At 43.5% G+C, this 19,061-nt stretch overlaps 1 protein-coding gene across 2 annotated transcripts in view; it reads right to left on the bottom strand.

Moving 5' to 3' along the window:
• The window catches only part of LOC115198619 (1-phosphatidylinositol 4,5-bisphosphate phosphodiesterase beta-3), a 105,687-nt gene that overhangs the window by 50,319 nt on the left and 36,307 nt on the right, over positions 1-19,061 (bottom strand). For both annotated transcript variants that reach the window (XM_029760691.1, XM_029760692.1), the window contains exon 3: positions 73-141. In XM_029760691.1, coding sequence (XP_029616551.1) covers positions 73-141 — 69 coding nt within the window. The remainder of the gene's footprint in view (positions 1-72; positions 142-19,061) is intronic.

The following is a 19,061-nucleotide window of genomic DNA, read 5'->3' as shown; positions in this document are numbered from 1 at the left end:
CTGTAGCACCATATCAAAATGTAGCAAAACTTTTTGCAACGGAAAATGAAAACACACATACACGTTACCCACCTTTGGTAGTTTAGCTAACTTCCCCGTTCTGGTGTCTCTTATCTGGCTAATGTCAAGAATTTCCACTTCCTGAAAAAGAGAGAGATATGGAGGGATAGAATGAGAGAGAGTGAGAGAGAGAGAAATAAAGACAGAAAGGGATACAGATAAAGCATGTTAATACATGTCATTGTGGTCAGTCCCACATACATTGCTTGAAAAAGGTTTTTCAGACAGACAGAAACAGAGAGAGATAGTGAGAGAGACAGACAGTGAGACAAGTAAGAAGAAGCAGGACAAAGAATAATAGAGCAATAGAACAAGAAAAGGAAGAGGAGTGAAATAGAAATGAAGTTTTTAATGCTTTTTACTACAGAGCTTAAAAGCCTTCTTCTTTTTCACCCATTACTTCTCAATCACTCCTCCAACCCTTCATCTATTATTTCTAACCCCTCTCCTCCTGTCCCTCATGCAATCCCTCATGCAATCCCTCCTCTATCCCCTCATCCTTTTTCTATACCCTCTCTCCCCCTCCCCTTTCTTCCAACCCCATATCCTTTCTTTCTATCCTCTCATCCACCTCTCCCACCTCTCATCTTCCTTTCATCCCTCTCTCACAGACATAAACAGTATGTGAAGTGGAGCAGCTAAATGCTTTGAGGTTTCCGGGCACCTTCTATGGCTGTTCAAAGTCACACTGACAGACACTGAACATAACAGTGTACAAGACTGGGGGCTAGGTTGTAGGTCTGGGACATAGTCTGAGAAAGACTGGACATCAGTTGGAAAGAGGGATAGGAGACAGAGAAGGAAATAGGGAAGGAAGAAGTGAGAGGGAGGGAGAGAGAAAGGAGAAGGAGAGAAGGATGGACAGAAGAAAGGAGAGAGAGAAAGAAGAAAAAGGGAGGGAGAGGAGGAAGGAGGGAGAGAAAGGAGAGGGAGGGAGAGAGAGAAAGGGGGGCAACATGCTCGTAAATGGCACCATAAACAGAGTCGAGGCCACACTAAATATTTGTGCTGTTAAGCTGAAGGTCGTTCTGACTGTATTTCTCTATCTGACTCCCTCACTCTCCCTCTCTCTTTCCATCCAGACATGTTTCCAGAGTAGCGGTCATGAAAGGTTAGAGGTCAGGACCAGCAGACCAATGGGATTTGTTTCTGGTGCAGCCGGTCATTCCTGATTGGCCTGTGCGTAAATGTTACTTCCTGGGGACAATGCTTCTGGGTCGTTAGGACATTTATATTCTCTCCCTGAGGCAAACACACACACACACCTCTCCCAGAGGCCTTGGTTTCATTACAACATCGGCATGACAACTCCCTGGAGACCACGGCAACTGACACGCTAGCTAACCGACCTCCAAGAGTCCATCCCACATGTGGAGTATGTGTGTTAGAGAGACCCCTAATCAGAGATCTAAATGGCCAGGTAAATACCAGGGCCCCTGGGTCACACACACAAGGTCACACACACACCCGCCCACAGACACTCCACGGTGATGCAGCAAGCTGACATATCCTCCAAATGTCCTGACTTGTTGTGTAACAGAGGGTCTCTCTCTCTCTGTTCGTTCGTTCCAGGCACACATTCCAGGCATATTTTGGCCTGTACATGTTGTTGGCTCAGTGTGTAATAGTAAGCCTTTTCTATCATTACTACTACTATATGTTAGTGAAAGAGAAGGGGAAAACGAGATAGAGAGGGGGACAGAGAGAAAGTCATTGCAGCTAGACTGTATTATTCAATGCATTTTTACCTTGTGACAGCATTCTACTACAGTTCACACACTGGAATAATAGGCCTATGTGTAGGCCTGTAAGATACAGACATATTTCAGATGGCAGAAAGATAACATAGTTGGATTTTGAAACTTTTCCAAATTGGATGGATTGTTATTGATGTATTCTAATTAAGCAATAAGGCATGAGGGGGTGTGGTAAATGGCCAATATACCATGGCTAAGGGCTGTTCTTATGCACGACGCAATGTGGAGTCTCTGAATACAGCCCGTAGCCATGATATATTGGTTTTATACCACAAACTCCTGAGGTGCCTTATTACTATTATAAACTGGTTAACAACGTAATTAGAGCAGTAAAAATACATGTTTTGTCATATCCGTAGTATACGGTTTAATATACCACGGCTATCAGCCAATCAGCATTCAGGGCTCGAACCATCAAGTTTATAATGTGGCTTCTAATGTGGGAGTTCCATGTGTTTAGGTCTGATATTTGTGAGGTTCCTGTGGAACCATTGAAACAGGACCCGCTCTCATGTGTCTGTCTAATTTTCTGGAATATTCATATGTCCTTATATCTGAAAGAAGAATCAGAGTGACCTATAACCATACACACACACACACACACAGAACTTCCTCTAATAATCGGTGCCAACCATCATTTCCTCCTTGTAAGAATAGAGGGGGTGGCGGGAGGAAGGGGTGGGTCAAGTTGCCCTTAGACAAAGCGGTTTTGATGCTTTTCCCACTAAAGCAACTAATGGATAAGGTTAGTAGTAAGCTGATCCTAGAGCTGAGTCTACAACTTCTACCTGGATAGGTGCCAACCACTGTCTAGGTGAGGAGGGAGGGAGGGAGGGAGGGAGGGAGGGAGGGAGGGAGGGAGGGAGGGAGGGGTGGACACTTTATATCCTTGTTACCTCTCTCTGTCTCTTCTCCAATTTCCTGCTTCTTTAATTTACACTACAAATCCCCATCTCCTTTACACTCTCCCTCTCCCTACCGAGAGAAAAGCATGAGGATGTTGGCGAATGGTAAAGAGGAGAGAGACAGAGAGTGAAGGAGGAAGACAGAAAGACAAGGTAGGGAGATAGACAGTATTATGACTAAATTATTATATCATAACAAACGCATAAACACAAAGTCATTATTTTGAGTAACACACACACAAACAAATCAAATCAAAGTTTATTTGTCACGTGCGCCGAATACAACAGTGAAATGCTTACTTACAGGCTCTAACCAACAGTGCAAAAAAGGTATTAGGTGAACAATAGGTAAGTAAAGAAATAAAAACAACAGTAAAAAGACAGTGAAAAATAACAGTAGCGAGGCTATAACAGTAGCGAGGCTACTGTTATAGGCACCGGTTAGTCGTGCTGATTGAGGTAGTATGTACATGTAGATATGGTTAAAGTGACTATGCATATATGATGATCAGAGAGTAGCAGTAGCGTAAAAGAGGGGTTGGTGGGTGGTGGGTGGCGGGACACAATGCAGATAGCCCGGTTAGCCAATGTGTGGGAGCACTGGTTGGTCGGGCCAATTGAGGTAGTATGTACATGAATGTATAGTTAAAGTGACTATGCATATATGATAAACAGAGAGTAGCAACAGCGTAAAAGAGGGGTTGGGGGGGGCACACAATGCAAATAGTCCGGGTAGCCATTTGATTAACTGTTGAGGAGTCTTATGGCTTGGGAGTAAAAACTGTTGAGAAGCCTTTTTGTCCTAGACTTGGCACTCAGGTACCGCTTGCCATGCGGTAGTAGAGAGAACAGTCTATGACTGGGGTGGCTGGGGTCTTTGACAATTTTTAGGGCCTTCCTCTGACACAGCCTGGTGTAGAGGTCCTGGATGGCAGGCAGCTTAGCCTCAGTGATGTACTGGGCCATTCGCACTACCCTCTGTAGTGCCTTGCGGTCGGAGGCCGAGCAATTGCCGTACCAGGCAGTGATGCAACCAGTCCGGATGCTCTCTATGTTGCAGCTGTAGAAACTTTTGAGGATCTGAGGACCCATGCCAAATCTTTTTAGTCTCCTGAGGGGGAATAGGCTGTGTCGTGCCCTCTTCACGACTGTCTTGGTGTGTTTGGACCATTCTAGTTTGTTGTTGATGTGGACACCAAGGAACTTGAAGCTCTCAACCTGCTCCACTACAGCCCCGTCGATGAGAATGGGGCGTGCTCAGTCCTGCTTTTCCTGTAGTACACAATCATCTCCTTAGTCTTGGTTACGTTGAGGGATAGGTTGTTATTCTGGCACCACCCCGCCAGGTCTCTGACCACCTCCCTATAGGCTGTCTTGTCGTTGTTGGTGATCAGGCCTACCACTGTTGTGTCGTCTGCAAACTTAATGATGGTGTTGGAGTCGTGCCTAGCCATGCAGTCGTGGGTGAACAGGGAGTAAAGGAGGGGACTGAGCACGCACCCCTGGGGGGCTCCAGTGTTGAGGATCAGCGTAGCAGATGTGTTGCTACCTAGCCTCACCACCTGGGGGGGGGGGGGGGGGGGGGGGGCGGCCCGTCAGGAAGTCCAGGATCCAGTTGCAGAGGGAGGTGTTTAGTCCCAGGATCCTTAGCTTAGTGATGAGCTTTGAGGGTAATATGGTGTTGAACGCTAAGCTGTAATCAATGAATAGCATTCTCACATAAATGTTCCTTTTGTCCAGGTGGGAAAGGGCAGTGTGGAGTGCAATAGAGATGGCATCATCTGTGGATCTGTTTGGGGCGGTATGCAAATTGGAGTGGGTCTAGGGTTTCTGGGATAACGGTGATGATGTGAGCCATTACCAGCCTTTCAAAGCAATTCATGGCTACGGACGTGAGTGCTACGGATATGTAGTCATTTAGGCAGGTTGCCTTCGTGTTCATGGGCACAGGGACTATTGTGGTCTGCTTGAAACATGTTGGTATTACAAACTCAATCAGGGACATGTTGAAAATGTCAGCGAAGACACCTGCCAGTTGGTCAGCACATGCCCGGAGCACACGTCCTGGTAATCCGTCTGGCCCCGCAGCCTTGTGTATGTTGACCTGTTTAGAGGTCTTACTCACGTCGGCTGCGGAGAGCATGATCTCACAGTCATCCGGAACAGCTGATGCTCTCATGCATGCCTCAGTGTTACTTGCCTCGAAGCGAGCATAGAAGTGATTTAGCTCATCTGGTATGCTCGTGTCACTGGGCAGCTCGCGGCTGTGATTCCCTTTGTAGTCTGTAATAGTTTGCAAGCCCTGCCACTTAAGACGAGTGTCGGAGCCCTGTATTGACGCTTTGCCTGTTTGATGGTTCGTCGCAGGGCATAGCAGGATTTCTTATAAGCTTCCGGGTTAGAGTTTCGCACATTGAAAGCGGCAGCTCTAACCTTTAGCTCAGTGCGAATGTTGCCTGTAATCCATGGCTTCTGGTTGGGGTATGTACGTACAGTCACTGTGGGGACGACGTCCTCGATGCACTTATTGATAAAGCCAGTGACTGATGTGGTGTACTCCTCAATGCCATCGGAAGAATCCCGGAACATGTTCCAGTCTGCTTCATCTGACCACTTTTTTATAGACCGAGTCACTGGTGCTTCCTGCTTCAATTTTTGCTTGTAAGCAGGAATTAAGAGGATAGAGTTGTGGTCGGATTTACCAAATGGAGGGCGAGGGAGAGCTTTGTACGCGTCTCTGCGTGTGGAGTACAGGTGATCTGGAATTTTTTCCCTCTGGTTGCACACACACACACATTTTAAATGACGCACACATACAGTGGGTAAAATAAGAAATCCCCCCTTGGATTTCTTCACATTTTGTGTCACAAAGTGGGATTAAAATGGATTTAATTGTAATTTTTTTGTAAACGATCTACAGAAAACACTGTAATGCCCCCAATTTTTAAAATGTTAAAGAATTTAAACACTAATATAACTTGAGAAGGGCTTACCAAGAAAAACTTCCAAAAGGTCTATTTGGAGGCAGAAAAGAGTTGGAGCACTCAACAAAAAAAGCTGAGATCTTTTTATTTTAGCTCATTTTACAGGATGACAACAGGTGACTCAATTGGTATCCTGACACTAGCCTGGAGGGGAGTGTATCTTGCCTCACTCAGTCTAAGCGAGCAATCGAAATTTACACAATTGTTACCCAGAGGAAAATGGGGGAGGGTCTTGCTTTTTCAATTTCCATCAGGGAGAGGGTTTAGTATTTTTTAAAGTTTTGTCCAGGGAGGGTCATTTAATTTGTAATCGATTAAATGTCATATTGCGCAGGGTTTGAGAATTAGTTGCTTATTATATCTCGATGTGTGCCCGATGATGCCCCTCATCCCTGATTCTCTGCTGGGCGCACAATATCAAGTGTGCCTAGTGTGGTCTCAGTAAAATGATTCATAGTCTATACCATAGGGTGTAGGCCTAGGCTATAAGAAGAGCAGGACACAGGGCAAAGTTATATATCTAAGAAAATGTACTTCCTTCCCAAGTTTTTGCGCTGTTGGGATGGTGTATATAAAACTAGGCTACACTGTGTTACACACTGCAATGGATAATGTCACACACTGATCTGCTTCACCTGTTTTTGTGATTGTCTCCACCCCCTCCAGGTGTCGCCCATCTTCCCCATTATCCCCTGTGTATTTATACCTGTGTTCTCTGTTTGTCTGTTGCTAGTTTGTCTTGTTTGTCAAGTCAACCAGTGTTTTTTGTCTCAGCTCCTGGTTTTCCCCAGTCTCACTTTTTCTCACCCTCCTGGTTTTGACCCTTGCCTGTCCTGTCTGTCCGTGGTCCTGGAGTGAGCCCACTCCTCCAGACTGGCCTGCCACCTGGGCTCCCTCCGGACCCTGGCTTTTGTGTGACGACGCTTTTGGTAGCCCACCATGGTCCCTGACATCTGCGCATTTGTCGCCGCTTGCACGGTGTGTGCACAAAACAAGACTCCTCGACAAGCTCCGGCTGGTCTCCTCCAACCTCTGCCTGTCCCTCACCGTCCCTGTTCCCACATCTCCCTGGACTTTGTCGCGGGTCTGATGGCAACACCGCCATCCTGACTTTGGTGGATCGGTTTTCCAAAGCCGCCCACTTCATTCCTCTCCCCAAACTACCCTCTGCCAAGGAGATGGCCCAGCTCATGTTGCAGCATGTCTTCCGGATCCATGGACTGCCGGTCGACATGGTCTCTGACCGGGGCCCTCAGTTCTTGTCTCGGTTCTGGAAGGCGTTCTGCACCCTCACTGGTTTGTCCAGCCTGTCCTACGGATTCCACCCCCAGTCCAACGGTCAGTCGGAGTGAGTCAACCAGGATCTGGAGACTATTCTGCACTGCCTGGTCTCTGCCAACCCCACCTCCTGGAGCCAGCAGCTGGTGTGGGTCGAATACACCCGCAACACCCTTCCCTGCTCTGCCACGGGCCTATCTCCTTTTTAGTGTTCCCTGGGGTATCAGCCCCCGCTCTTCCTCGAGCAGGAGGAAGAGGTCGGCATTCCTTCTGCCCAGATGTTTTTCCGCCGCTGTCATCATACCTGGAGGGAAGCCCGGTCGGCCCTCAAGACCACCTCCAGGTATCGACGACAATCGGATTGCCATCGAGCCCTGGCTCCCTGGTATCATCTCAGGCAGAAGGTATGGTTATCCACCCGGGATCTGCCCCTCCGGGTGGAATCCCGCAAGCTCTCACCCCAGTTTATCGGCCCATTTCCCATTATCAAAATGATTAGCCCCTTTGCTGTTCGTCTTCTGTTGCCCCGTAGCCTTCGTATACATCCCACCTTTCATGTGTCAAGAGTTAAACCCATGTCTCACAGCCCTTTGTCTCCTGTTTCCTGCTTGTGGTGCCTAACCAATGGCTATGCTGTGTACAGTGGCACTTCAGGAGGCGAGTCAAAGGCTTCTTATGAAAAAAAGTTGTATTTGTCCCAAAAAATAAATAGCTGTGCACGGGGCCTGGGTCTATATGTTCAGTATTGTAATTTAAACAATATGTTTTGTTGGCCATAATGAAGCTATTTATCAGAGTTATTAACCTCACAATAAGCCAAATTCGAGTAATTTACATAACTTTCATTACCATGAAGTGGCAGCAGCGGAGATCGACAGCGCATGGGTGCTGAAAGTAGGCTAATTCGAGAAGGCCTAATTCATGTCAACAGTCTTCTTATTTCACTTTAGGCTACTAACAATGAGAGGGCTTTGTATTGGAGCCTATTTCTTCCTATTCAAGAAATAAGAGGTAGGCTAACCTGTTTGACAGATTCAATTATAGTCTACTAACCATAGATTTTGTCAGCCAATTCCTTCAGTCACCATGCACCATGTGTGTGTTAAGTTAAAACCAGGGCTGGAATTGAGGGGGTATGTGAGGGTATTGTGGCTTTTATTAAAGAAACTAGCTAAAAGCATAGGACTTTTTAGCTTATCCTCTCTAGGACCGGCGGGACGAATTCGTCCCACCTACGTAACAGCCAGTTGAATCCTGTGGCGCGATTTTGAAATACCTTTGAAATGCTATTACTTCAATTTCTCAAATATATTACTATTTTACAGCTATTTAAAGACAAGACTCTCGTTAATCTAACCACACTGTCCGATTTCAAAAAGGCTTTACAACGAAAGCAAAACATTAGATTATGTCAGCAGAGTACCCAGCCAGAAATAATCAGACACCCATTTTTCAAGCTAGCATATAATGTCACAAAAACCCAGAAGACAGCTAAATGCAGCACTAACCTTTGATGATCTTCATCAGATGACACACCTAGGACATTTTGTTATACAATACATGCATGTTTTGTTCAATCAAGTTCATATTTATATCAAAAACCAGCTTTTTACATTAGCATGTGACGTTCAGAACTAGCATACCCCCCGCAAACTTCCGATGAATTTACTAACAATTTACTAAATTACTCACGATAAACGTTCACAAAAAGCATAACAATTATTTTAAGAATTATAGATACAGAACTCCTCTATGCACTCGATATGTCCGATTTTAAAATAGCTTTTCGGTGAAAGCACATTTTGCAATATTCTAAGTAGATAGCCCGGCATCACAGGGCTAGCTATTTAGACACCCACCAAGTTTAGCCTTCACCAAAATCAGATTTACTATTAGAAAAGTTTGATTACCTTTCCTGTTCTTCGTCAGAATGCACTCCCAGGACTTCTACTTCAATAACAAATGTAGGTTTGGTCCAAAATAATCCATAGTTATGTTCCATCAGCGACGTTTTGTTCGTGCGTTCAAGACACTATCCCAATGGTAAATAACGGTCACGCGCACGGCGCATTTCGTGACAAAAGATTTCTAAATATTTCATTACCGTACTTCAAAGCATGTCAACCGCTGTTTAAAATCAATTTTTATGCAATTTTTCTCGTAAAAAAGCAATAATATTCCGACCGGGAATCTGCAATTAGGTAAACAGCCGAAAGAAAATACTGCACGGGGTCGAATCGGGCACGCGCCTAATTCCATTGTCCTCTGATAGACCACTTGGCAAAGGCGATTATGTGTTTCAGCCTGAGGCTGCCTCGTCATCGTTCAGGTTTTTCCCGGGCTCTGAGAGCCTATTGGAGCCGTAGGAAGTGTCACGTTACAGCTAAGATCCTGACTCTTCAATAAACAGAAGCAAGAACAACAACACCTTGTCAGACAGGCCACTTCCTGCATGAAATCTTCTCAGGTTTTTGCCTGCCATAGGAGTTCTGTTATACTCACAGACACCATTCAAACAGTTTTAGAAACTTTAGGGTGTTTTCTATCCAAAGCCAATAATTATATGCATATTCTAGTTACTGGGCAGGAGTAGTAACCAGATTAAATCGGGTACGTTTTTTATCCGGATGTGAAAATACTGCCCCCTATCCCAAAGAAGTTAAAACCTCTTGCGGATCATTGGGACGCTAGCGTCCCATCTGGCCAACATCCGGTGAAATTGCAGAGCGCAAATTCAAATTAAATTGAAACACTATAACATCCTCAAAAGCGATGCAAATCTATGCGAGTTTACAACATTGCCCTCGCATTTGTTTTCGCCGTGAACGCAATCTAGTCAATTCGGTTACGCAAAGTACGCCGCTACCCAAGAAGTGTGACACTTGTGTACATTGTGACAGCACAACCAATACTTCACCACCCGAGAATAGGAAAGAATACAAAATCCAAAGCTTTATTAATTGTAGCATCACAAATGTTATATACATGCTCAAATGCATCTGTGGGGCTGCTTATATTGGTCAGACATTGAAACTCCGCATCACAGAACATAAGGCGTAATAAAAACATGGACTGACATTGCGTGCCACTGCTAAAACCAACCATGGCTCACCTTCCTCCCTGCGCTTTGTAGCCATAGAACATGTCCACATTTCACAAAGACGAGGTGACATCGTACATAAACTAAAACAAAGAGGCATTCTGGCAGTACTCCTTAGACACTATATCCTAACAGGCTAAACAATGATTTTTCAATGTCCTCGTTTCTGTAATATGGTTGCCTCGATTTTTGGGGTCTCTGTGTCTCCGGACACCTATTTGTATTTTGACATGGCCTATTGATTAACAAGACACATCATTTATCTTATCATTAGTATTATTTTGTGCTATATGTTTCCCATTGTATCAATGGGCCATAAGGGTATAAATAGGAGCTAAGTGAAATGGTCACTCTGAGGAAGACATCAGCTTGACGTCGAAACGTCAGTCACCTGATCTCATCCTGTACAATGGATAAAGTGAGCTAAAATAAATACATCTGAGGTTTTTTGTTGTTGAGTGCTCCAACTCCTTTCTGCTTTGAATTAGTCATTTTTTACTTTTTCTTGGTAAGCCCTTCTCATGACTTTTGTCATTGTTGTTGAGCACCCCACATTTCCTTTGTTTGCTGAAATGCGAAGGCCCACCTGAACTCTTACTAATATACTTTGATTAGATAAGTATTCACCCCACTGAGTCAATGCATGTTAGAAACACCTTTGGCAGCATGTATAGCTGTGAGTCTTCTTGGGTACTTCTCTAAGAGCTTTGCACACCTGGATTGTGCAATATTTGCCCATTATTCTTTTCATAATTCTTCAAGCTCTGTCAATGTGTTGGGGGTCATGGCTAGACAGCAATTTTCAAGTCTTACCATAGATTTTCAAGCAGACTTAAGTAAAACATTTAGCTTGGCCACTCAGGAACATTCACCATCTTCTTGGTAGATTTGACCTCGTGTTGTAGTTTATTGTCCTGCTGAAAGGTGAATTCCTCTCCCAGTGTCGGGTGTAAAGTAGACTGAAGCAGGTTGTCCTCTAGGATTTTGCCTGTGCTTAGCTCAATCTCATTTATTTTTATCCTGAAAAAATCCCCAGTCTTTGCCGATGATTATGGATATGCTGGACAATGTTCCCTCTAAGCCCGCACGCAGCTCCACCCGGAGTGCCGCGCAGAAGAAATACCAGCCCGTGCAGAGAAGCACGAGATTGAACTTCAATAAACTTTCTAGTTTTCCTCTTTAGTTAACACTATCAACGTTTCCCTCTACTGTGCAAATTGTGATCGAATCAACACAATATTAGCCACTTTCAATGCAACATACCGAAACAAAACAAACTATGCAAGAGATTTTCTTGTAGGCAGAGCGCATTGGAATAGGATTCTATTGCATTGACAGGCACGGGCCATACTCTACACAGACCAGTTCGCCATAACCAATCAGAGCTACAGTATCCCTATATGCAAACAGACCATTGCCATATATTGATCTGTGCCATTCACTTTGAACTGGACTGTGTTTTACAGTATGAGTGATCAAAAGTAGATGCGCAAAGCAAGAGCTGCATGTAGCCATGTGTGTACATGTGTTCAAATTCTTTGCTAGTAAGTAGATTATTAGTCCAGTTATAGCTAATTTCTAGTCAGCGATGGGGGAGTGGTTGCTTCCTACAAGAGCACAAATGTGTGCATTTCTATCCATCTTTGAAAAGCAAGTCAGGTAAAGAGCTAGTTTTCCTGTCTTAAAGGGACAGTGTTGTATTTTGAGACAGGCTTGAATAAGCTAAGTGGCAAATAGGCAGAGGGTAGCATCATTTGTCAGATTTTTAATAAGTGGTTTCTTGCATCAAACAACACAACATTTTCAGTCACATCCTTGTCCAAAGGACAAGTGGATAAACAGGTTAATGTCAATCTCTACATTTTTTTAAATGTTACGGGATGCATTTTCTCCATTGTTTTTTATGGTAGGCCACTCTGATAGGCCTACAATATGATCAAATAGCCACAGTAGCCTACTCGGCCACTGTTATTACTGTAACTTAAAGCGGATACAGCCTCAGTTTGTGCTCAGCAGGCCTGAAATTTGCTCAGTGCCTTGGGAACATTGCTCATAACATGATGCAGCCACCACCATGCTTGAAAATCATGAGGCAGTTACTCAGTGATGTGTTGTGTTTGTCCCAAAGCTAAAGCTTCACATTTAGGCCCAAAAGAGTATTCCTTTTGTTTTCTTACAGTATAACTTTAGTGCCTTGTTGCACACATATTCTGTATATTTCTAATGTTCTTTTCACTCTGTCATTTAGGTCACTATTGTGGAGTAGCTACAATGTTGATGATCCACCCCCAGTTTTCTCTGTAGCTGTGTTAAAATCACCTTTGGCCTCACATGTTTTACCTTTATTTAACTAGGCAAGTCAGTAAAGAACAAATTATTATTCACAATGACAGCCTACACCGGCCAAACCCGGACAACACTGGGCCAACTGTGCACTGCCCTATGGGACTCCATGGTTGTGATAAAGCCTGGATTTGAACCAGGGTGTCTGTAGTGACACCTCAAGCACTGAGATGCAGTGCCTTAGACCACTGCGCCACTCAGGATCCTTTTGGGAGGATGGCCTGGTGTCAAGAAGGGCAGCAAAGAAGCCACTTCTCTCCAGGAAAAACATCAGGGACAGACTGATATTCTGCAAAAGGTACAGGGATTGGACTGCTGAGGACTGAGGTAAGGTCATTTCCTCTGATGAATTCCCTTTCCGATTGTTTGGGGCATCCGGAAAAAAGCTTGTCCGGAGAAGACAAGGTGAGTGCTACCATCAGTCCTGTGTCATGCCAACAGTAAAGCATCCTGAGACCATTCATGTGTGGGGTTGCTTCTCAGCCAAGGGACTGGGCTCACTCACAATTTTGCCTAGGAACACAGCAATGAATAAAGAATGGTACCAACACATCCTCCGAGAGCAACTTCTCCCAACCATCCAGGAACAGTTTGGTGACGAACAATGCCTTTTCCAGCATGATGGAGCACCTTGCCATAAGGCAAAAGTGATAACTAAGTGGCTCGGGGAACAAAACATTGATATTTTGGGCCCATGGCCAGGAACCTCCCCAGACCTTAATCCTATTGAGAACTTGTGGTCAATCCTCAAGAGGCTGGTGGACAAACAAAAACCCACACCTTCTGACAAACTCCAAGCATTGATTATGCAAGAATGGGCTGCCATCAGTCAGGATGTGGCCCAGAAGTTAATTGACAGCATGCCAGGGCGGATTGCAGAGGTCTTGAAAAAGAAGGCTCAATGTAATTCATGTAATTGTCAATAAAAGCCTTTGACACTAATGAAATGCTTGTAATTATACTTCAGTATTTAATAGTAACATCTGACAAAAATATCTAAAGACACTGAAGCAGCAAATCTTGTGGAAATTAATATTTCTGTCATTCTCAAAACTTTTGGCCACGACTGTACATAGCTAGACATGAGCACCTAGACATGATCGCCTTGTCTCACCAACAGTACACATTCACAAACATTCTCATCAGAGGAGTCTGGTTTGATGTTGATGATGTGTTTTCTTGTATGCCAAATAAGCCACATATTGTTGTTGTGGGGGGAGGCCAGAGGGAGGTGCTCATTTTGGAAGTGGGTTTCGACTCTTACATGGTCCAGACCTTTGCTGACAAGTTACTGAAATACCAGCCCCTCGTGTCATGCCTGAACAGCCTCAGTTATCAGTCCAAGCTTGTGGTGCTGATATTTGGGATGTACATAGGCTGACAGTACGTGACCTTCAGATTGCCGGCCTGCATAAGACAAAGAAAAATCAGCTAGTGAGGTACTGCTCCATGTCAGCGGTCATGGGCAGACTTGCTGTGTGGAGAAGAAAGTGCTTTCTGTATCCACAAGTGTCCAGATATCCATGCCTTTTGAAATGTTTGTCTTAATGTATATATATGTATGTGTGTGTGTGAGAGAGTGTGTGAGAACACAGAGCATATGAGGAAAGGAATGAGAGAGAGAGAGAAAATAGGGGAAACTCACATTATCATCCAACACACTCACTTCCTTCCTGGGTGTGTATCCCACAGAGTGACCATGCAAAGATCTGTGTGTGTGTGTGTGTGTGTGTGTGTGTGTGTGTGTGTGTGTGTGTGTGTGTGTGTGTGTGTGTGTGTGTGTGTGTGAATCCAAACTAAATCCTCAATGGATTATAATTTCAGACAAAAAGGCTCATCAAAGGAACATGTGAAAATGTTGCAGCCTCAGTCTTCAACTGGCTTAATGACTGCTGACACTACCAACATGGTTATAGGAGAGGTGTGGACTAGAGTAACATGACTTGGACTCGAGTCAGACTCGAGTCACAAATATGATGACTTGCAACTCGACTTTGACTTTAACACCAATGACTCGTGACTTGACTTGGACTTGAGCCTTATGACTCGACCTGACTTGATACCCTGCCCAAGCCCAAATATAAAAAATTATGCTATTAAAAAAAGTGTGCAGCGCATCAACTCTTCATTTAACGGATTACAGTTTGAATTGGACAGTAGCCAATCAAATTGTGCCAGCTGAGAAAAAGTTGTGCGTGGCAGTGCAGAGGAACGTCGGCGGGTGAATTCAGATGGAGCCCTTGGAAAGATGATACCCAAAATTATTATTTCCGGATGTAAAGACAACACTGTATCAACAAAAAGTGTATTGCAACTTGCAAAACATCCGGGAAGAAAATTACAGACGGAGGCGCAACAATTTCCAACTTTGTTCGACATTTGAAGCTGCCCAAAGAACGGTAAGTCGTGGCTAATATAGCCGACAGCTATATATTTTTATTACTGTACTAGTGTATCATGTAGGCTAGCATAACGTTAAATCAATGAGCCTCCACACAGTCAGTCAGTGCGGGAACGTGATCATTGCACCCAAGATTGAGCTACAACTGGCTAGGCAGTTGGTAGCCTAAATCTTGCCTGATGGATGTTACTACTGTTCCTAAAACCATTGACATACATTAGCCTACTGTAACCACACAGAGAGAGTGTGTGTGTGTGTGTGTTAAGGTTGGCCGATTGTGTACAAGCCTACATCACCTGATTGCGCCCCATAGCCATCCTCGATAGTCAATCACTATGGGGGGGGGGGGGGGGGGGATTTCCATGGAAATATAACGTTTATTTGGAAAGTAATAAATATCTAGATATTTTTAAAAGCATTCATGATTTGCGAAAATGTTATATACTAACTATTACTCTTGTTAAAATATGAAATGGTATTACATTTGATGAAGAGCACATTATGACTTGTTTAGGACTCGAAACTCAAAGTTTAGGACTCGAGACTTGACTTGATACTTGACGGTCTTGACTTGGGACTTGACTTGGGACTTGAGTGCTAAGACTTGAAACTTACTTGTGACTTGTAAAACAATGACTTGGTCCCACCTCCGGGTCATAGTGACACACAAATAACAGACTCTCCATAACTATTACTACTAACACTTAGTAATACCCTGGAGATAACATGACAGCCAGAGATAGAACACTGGAGGACATGAGAGGAGAGAGAGGGAGGAAAGAGGGAGAGCAGGGAAAGGAGGCAGAGAGAGAGAGATGAAAAGGGGATATGCTCAGTGAAAAGGGGAGTTCAAGGAATTTGGGGTACACCAGATCCCCAAACCTCCTCTCTTCTCTGTCTGAACAACATCCTGCCCTGTTTCCCACGCTAGAAAGAGAGAGAAAGAGGAGAGAGACAGGAGAGAAAGAAGAGAGAGATACAGAAAGAGAGAAATATAGAGGGAGAGAGATAAATGGAGACTGAAATGCAGCAGTTGATGGAACAGAATGAGGGAAAGAGAAAGTGGGGAAATTTAGTTTAACCTTTATTTAGCCAGGGAGTAATGCTGAGACCACAGTCTCTTTTGCATATGAGCCCTAAAACTAGAGGGAGGGAGGGAGGGAGGGAGGGAGGGAGGGAGGGAGGGAGGGAGGTGGAGAGCAGAGAGCGAGGAAGAGTCATCCGTCAGTTTATAGAAAAGGAAGAAGTTTGTTGCCTGCTCTCCTCTACTAATGACAACCAGATGGCCCTGAGGCAGAGGGAGGGAGGGAGAGAGGAGTGGGAAGTAAGGAGGGAGAGAGAGAGGCAGACAGGAAGGGAGAGAGAGAGAATTGTTAGTGCTAAGCGATTAGTAATTTTTTAGGTTGGTTTGGTTTTGGTTCAATTAATAAAAACATTTCACGGTTTTGATTATTTTTTAAACATTAAATGCATTATGAAATAATGACATTCAAATGATTAGATCTTTTGAATGGAAACACCGAAGCCTAAAATATTGAAGATATTCCATTGAAAAGATCTACATAGAAAAATAGGAAATTACTAGTAAATAATAAAATATTTCAGTTGTGTATATGTGACACATTTCAGGAAGCAAGGCGTATGTCGCACGTTACTACTTCACAGGAGAGGTATTATAGTGTATTTTATTTTCTATCAAAATGCATTTTTTGTAGAAAGCCTTCTGGCACGTGAACGTTTATGTGCCTTAAAAACAAATGTGTATGCCATCTGTTAATATGAAGAACAAATTTCAATTACGAGCCTAGATGGTTTATCCACAGAAAACAGCAGGAACCTTCCCGCTAGCCATGATTGGCTGAGATAATGGATGGGCTGGACATGTCGGGAAATGAGTTTGGATTGGTCTGCCATGTATCATGCTTCTGTCTATAACGTGAGCGGCTCAGTATGTGTTGATAATCCTTTCTACCTCAGATTTTTTGAAAGATATCATGAAGAACTGCAAAAGTGTTGATACTGCTCTCAACTTTGCTACCCAGAATTTAACAGGCGCTATCGACAAAGAGCATTTGGAAAAAGTTATGATGGGCTACTTTCTGCACACTATAGAAAAGTTTGTGGTCATATGCACATCCTTTAAAACATAGGTGCTGGGCTAATAAAGAATACTAGTATAAAACAAGAAGGCCCGCACACTGTTCAAGCTCCAAATTCACTGCTTTATTGACAACGTTTCGATCTGAAACGGATCTTCGTCAGGTCAAACACATCCCAAAATATACACATTTCACCTCACATGATGCATGGTGGGTCCAAAAAACATTTGTATATCTCTAATAATTAAATAACAATGAGAGGGGTGCATGTAATGGTTCCAGAAAATAATATACACTACCATTCAAAAGTTTGAGGTCACTTAGAAATGTCTTGTTTTTTAAAGAAAAGCACATTTTTTGTTGATTAAAATAATATCAAATTGATCAGAAATACAGTGTAGACATTGTTAATGTTGTAAATGGCTACTGCAGCTGGAAACGGCAGATTTTTAATGGAATATCTACATAGGCGTAAAAAGGCCCATTATCAGCAACCATCACTCCTGTGTTCCAATGGCACATTGTGTTAGCTAATCCAAGATTAAAGGCTAATTGATCATTAGAAAACCCTTTTGCAATTATGTTAGCACAGCTGAATACTGTTGTGCTCATTAAAGAAGCAATAAAACGGACCTTCTTTAGACTAGTTGAGTATCTGGAGCATTAGCATTTGTGGGTTCGATTACAGGCTCAAAATGGTCAGAAACAAAGACATTTCTTCTGAACATCGTCAGTCTATTCTTGTACTGAGTAATGAAGGCTATTCCATGTGAGAAATTGCCAAGAAACTGAAGACCTCCTACAACGCTCTGTACTACTCCCTTCACAGAACAGCACAAACTGGCTCTAACCAGAATAGAAAGAGAAGTGGGAGGCCCCGGTGCACAACTGAGCAAGAGGACAATTGCATTAGAGTGTCTAGTTTGAGAAACAGACGCCTCACAAGTCCTCAACTGGTAGCTTCATTAAATAGTACCCGCAAAACACCAGTCTCAACGTCAACAGTGAAGAGGCGACTCCGGGATGCTGGCCTTCTAGGCAGAGTTCCTCTGTCCAGTGTCTCTGCTCTTTTGCCCATCTTAATCTTTTCTTTTTATTGGCCAGTCAGAGATATAGCTTTTTCTTTGCAACTCTGCCTAGAAGGCAAATGTAGCTAGCCAGTTTAGCCTACTAAAACAACCTGCTCAAACAGAGGGATGCTATCTTAGCTAGCTGGCTATGACTATCCAACACAACACTGGAACTCTTCCAAGTACATTTTTTTATAATTTTTTATTTTACCTTTATTTAACTAGGCAAGTCAGTTAAGAACAAATTCTTATTTTCAATGACGGCCTAGGAACAATGGGTTAACTGCCTTGTTCAGGGGCAGAACAGATTTTTTTACCTTGCCTTAAGGAGGTAAAACTAATTTACTTGCCATCGGGGACCATTGGTGTAACTGCTAAACTGCTTGCTGGCTGTACACTGTACTGCATGATTGTAGCAGGTTTACTAACGCGTAAGTTATAGTAGCTATGTTGACTATGCTGTTAGCTAATATGGTGACAACGAAGTAGGCTGTATGTAGCAGTTAGCGGTTATGAGATTAATGTTTGGCTTGGAAATATTTTTTCACCTGGTCACAGACAGCTGATGTGTTGTGCACTGAAGTCCACATGCAAGGGAAAAGGTGAGAGGAGTAGAGTACGTAGATGCGAGAAGGAATTATACAATGAGCAAAATGATCATGCTGTTTGTATGTGGTGGCTATGAAAGTGAACTTTCATTGCAGGGGTGTATTCATTCCTCCAATTCTGTTGAAAAAAATCTTAAAATGGAAGCAAACAATACTAAACGGGAAAAACATACCTTTATTTGTCCAATATAAACTCTTGTTTGCAACTGTTGGACTAATGATTACACCCTAGATCAGTTATATGCAGGCAAAAGTGTGCAAGGCGGTAACGAATGTGTCACTGTCTGTCACCTTGATTACTCAAAAATGTTTCTCGACCTGTGCACCTACGTTGTAATCTTTCATTCAAAGGTTAGGTTGTAGCAACCTCATAGTGGGTATAGGGAAAATTATATATCATATTATCATATAGTGTTACATTGAGCTGGAATATGAATGACAGTCATCCAATATGCT

This window comes from Salmo trutta, chromosome 8, assembly GCF_901001165.1.
Source record: "Salmo trutta chromosome 8, fSalTru1.1, whole genome shotgun sequence".
In the NCBI taxonomy this organism is placed as follows: domain Eukaryota; kingdom Metazoa; phylum Chordata; class Actinopteri; order Salmoniformes; family Salmonidae; genus Salmo; species Salmo trutta.
The sequence above is the reverse complement of the archived record's forward strand: the minus strand, read 5'-3'. Positions and strand labels throughout refer to the sequence as shown.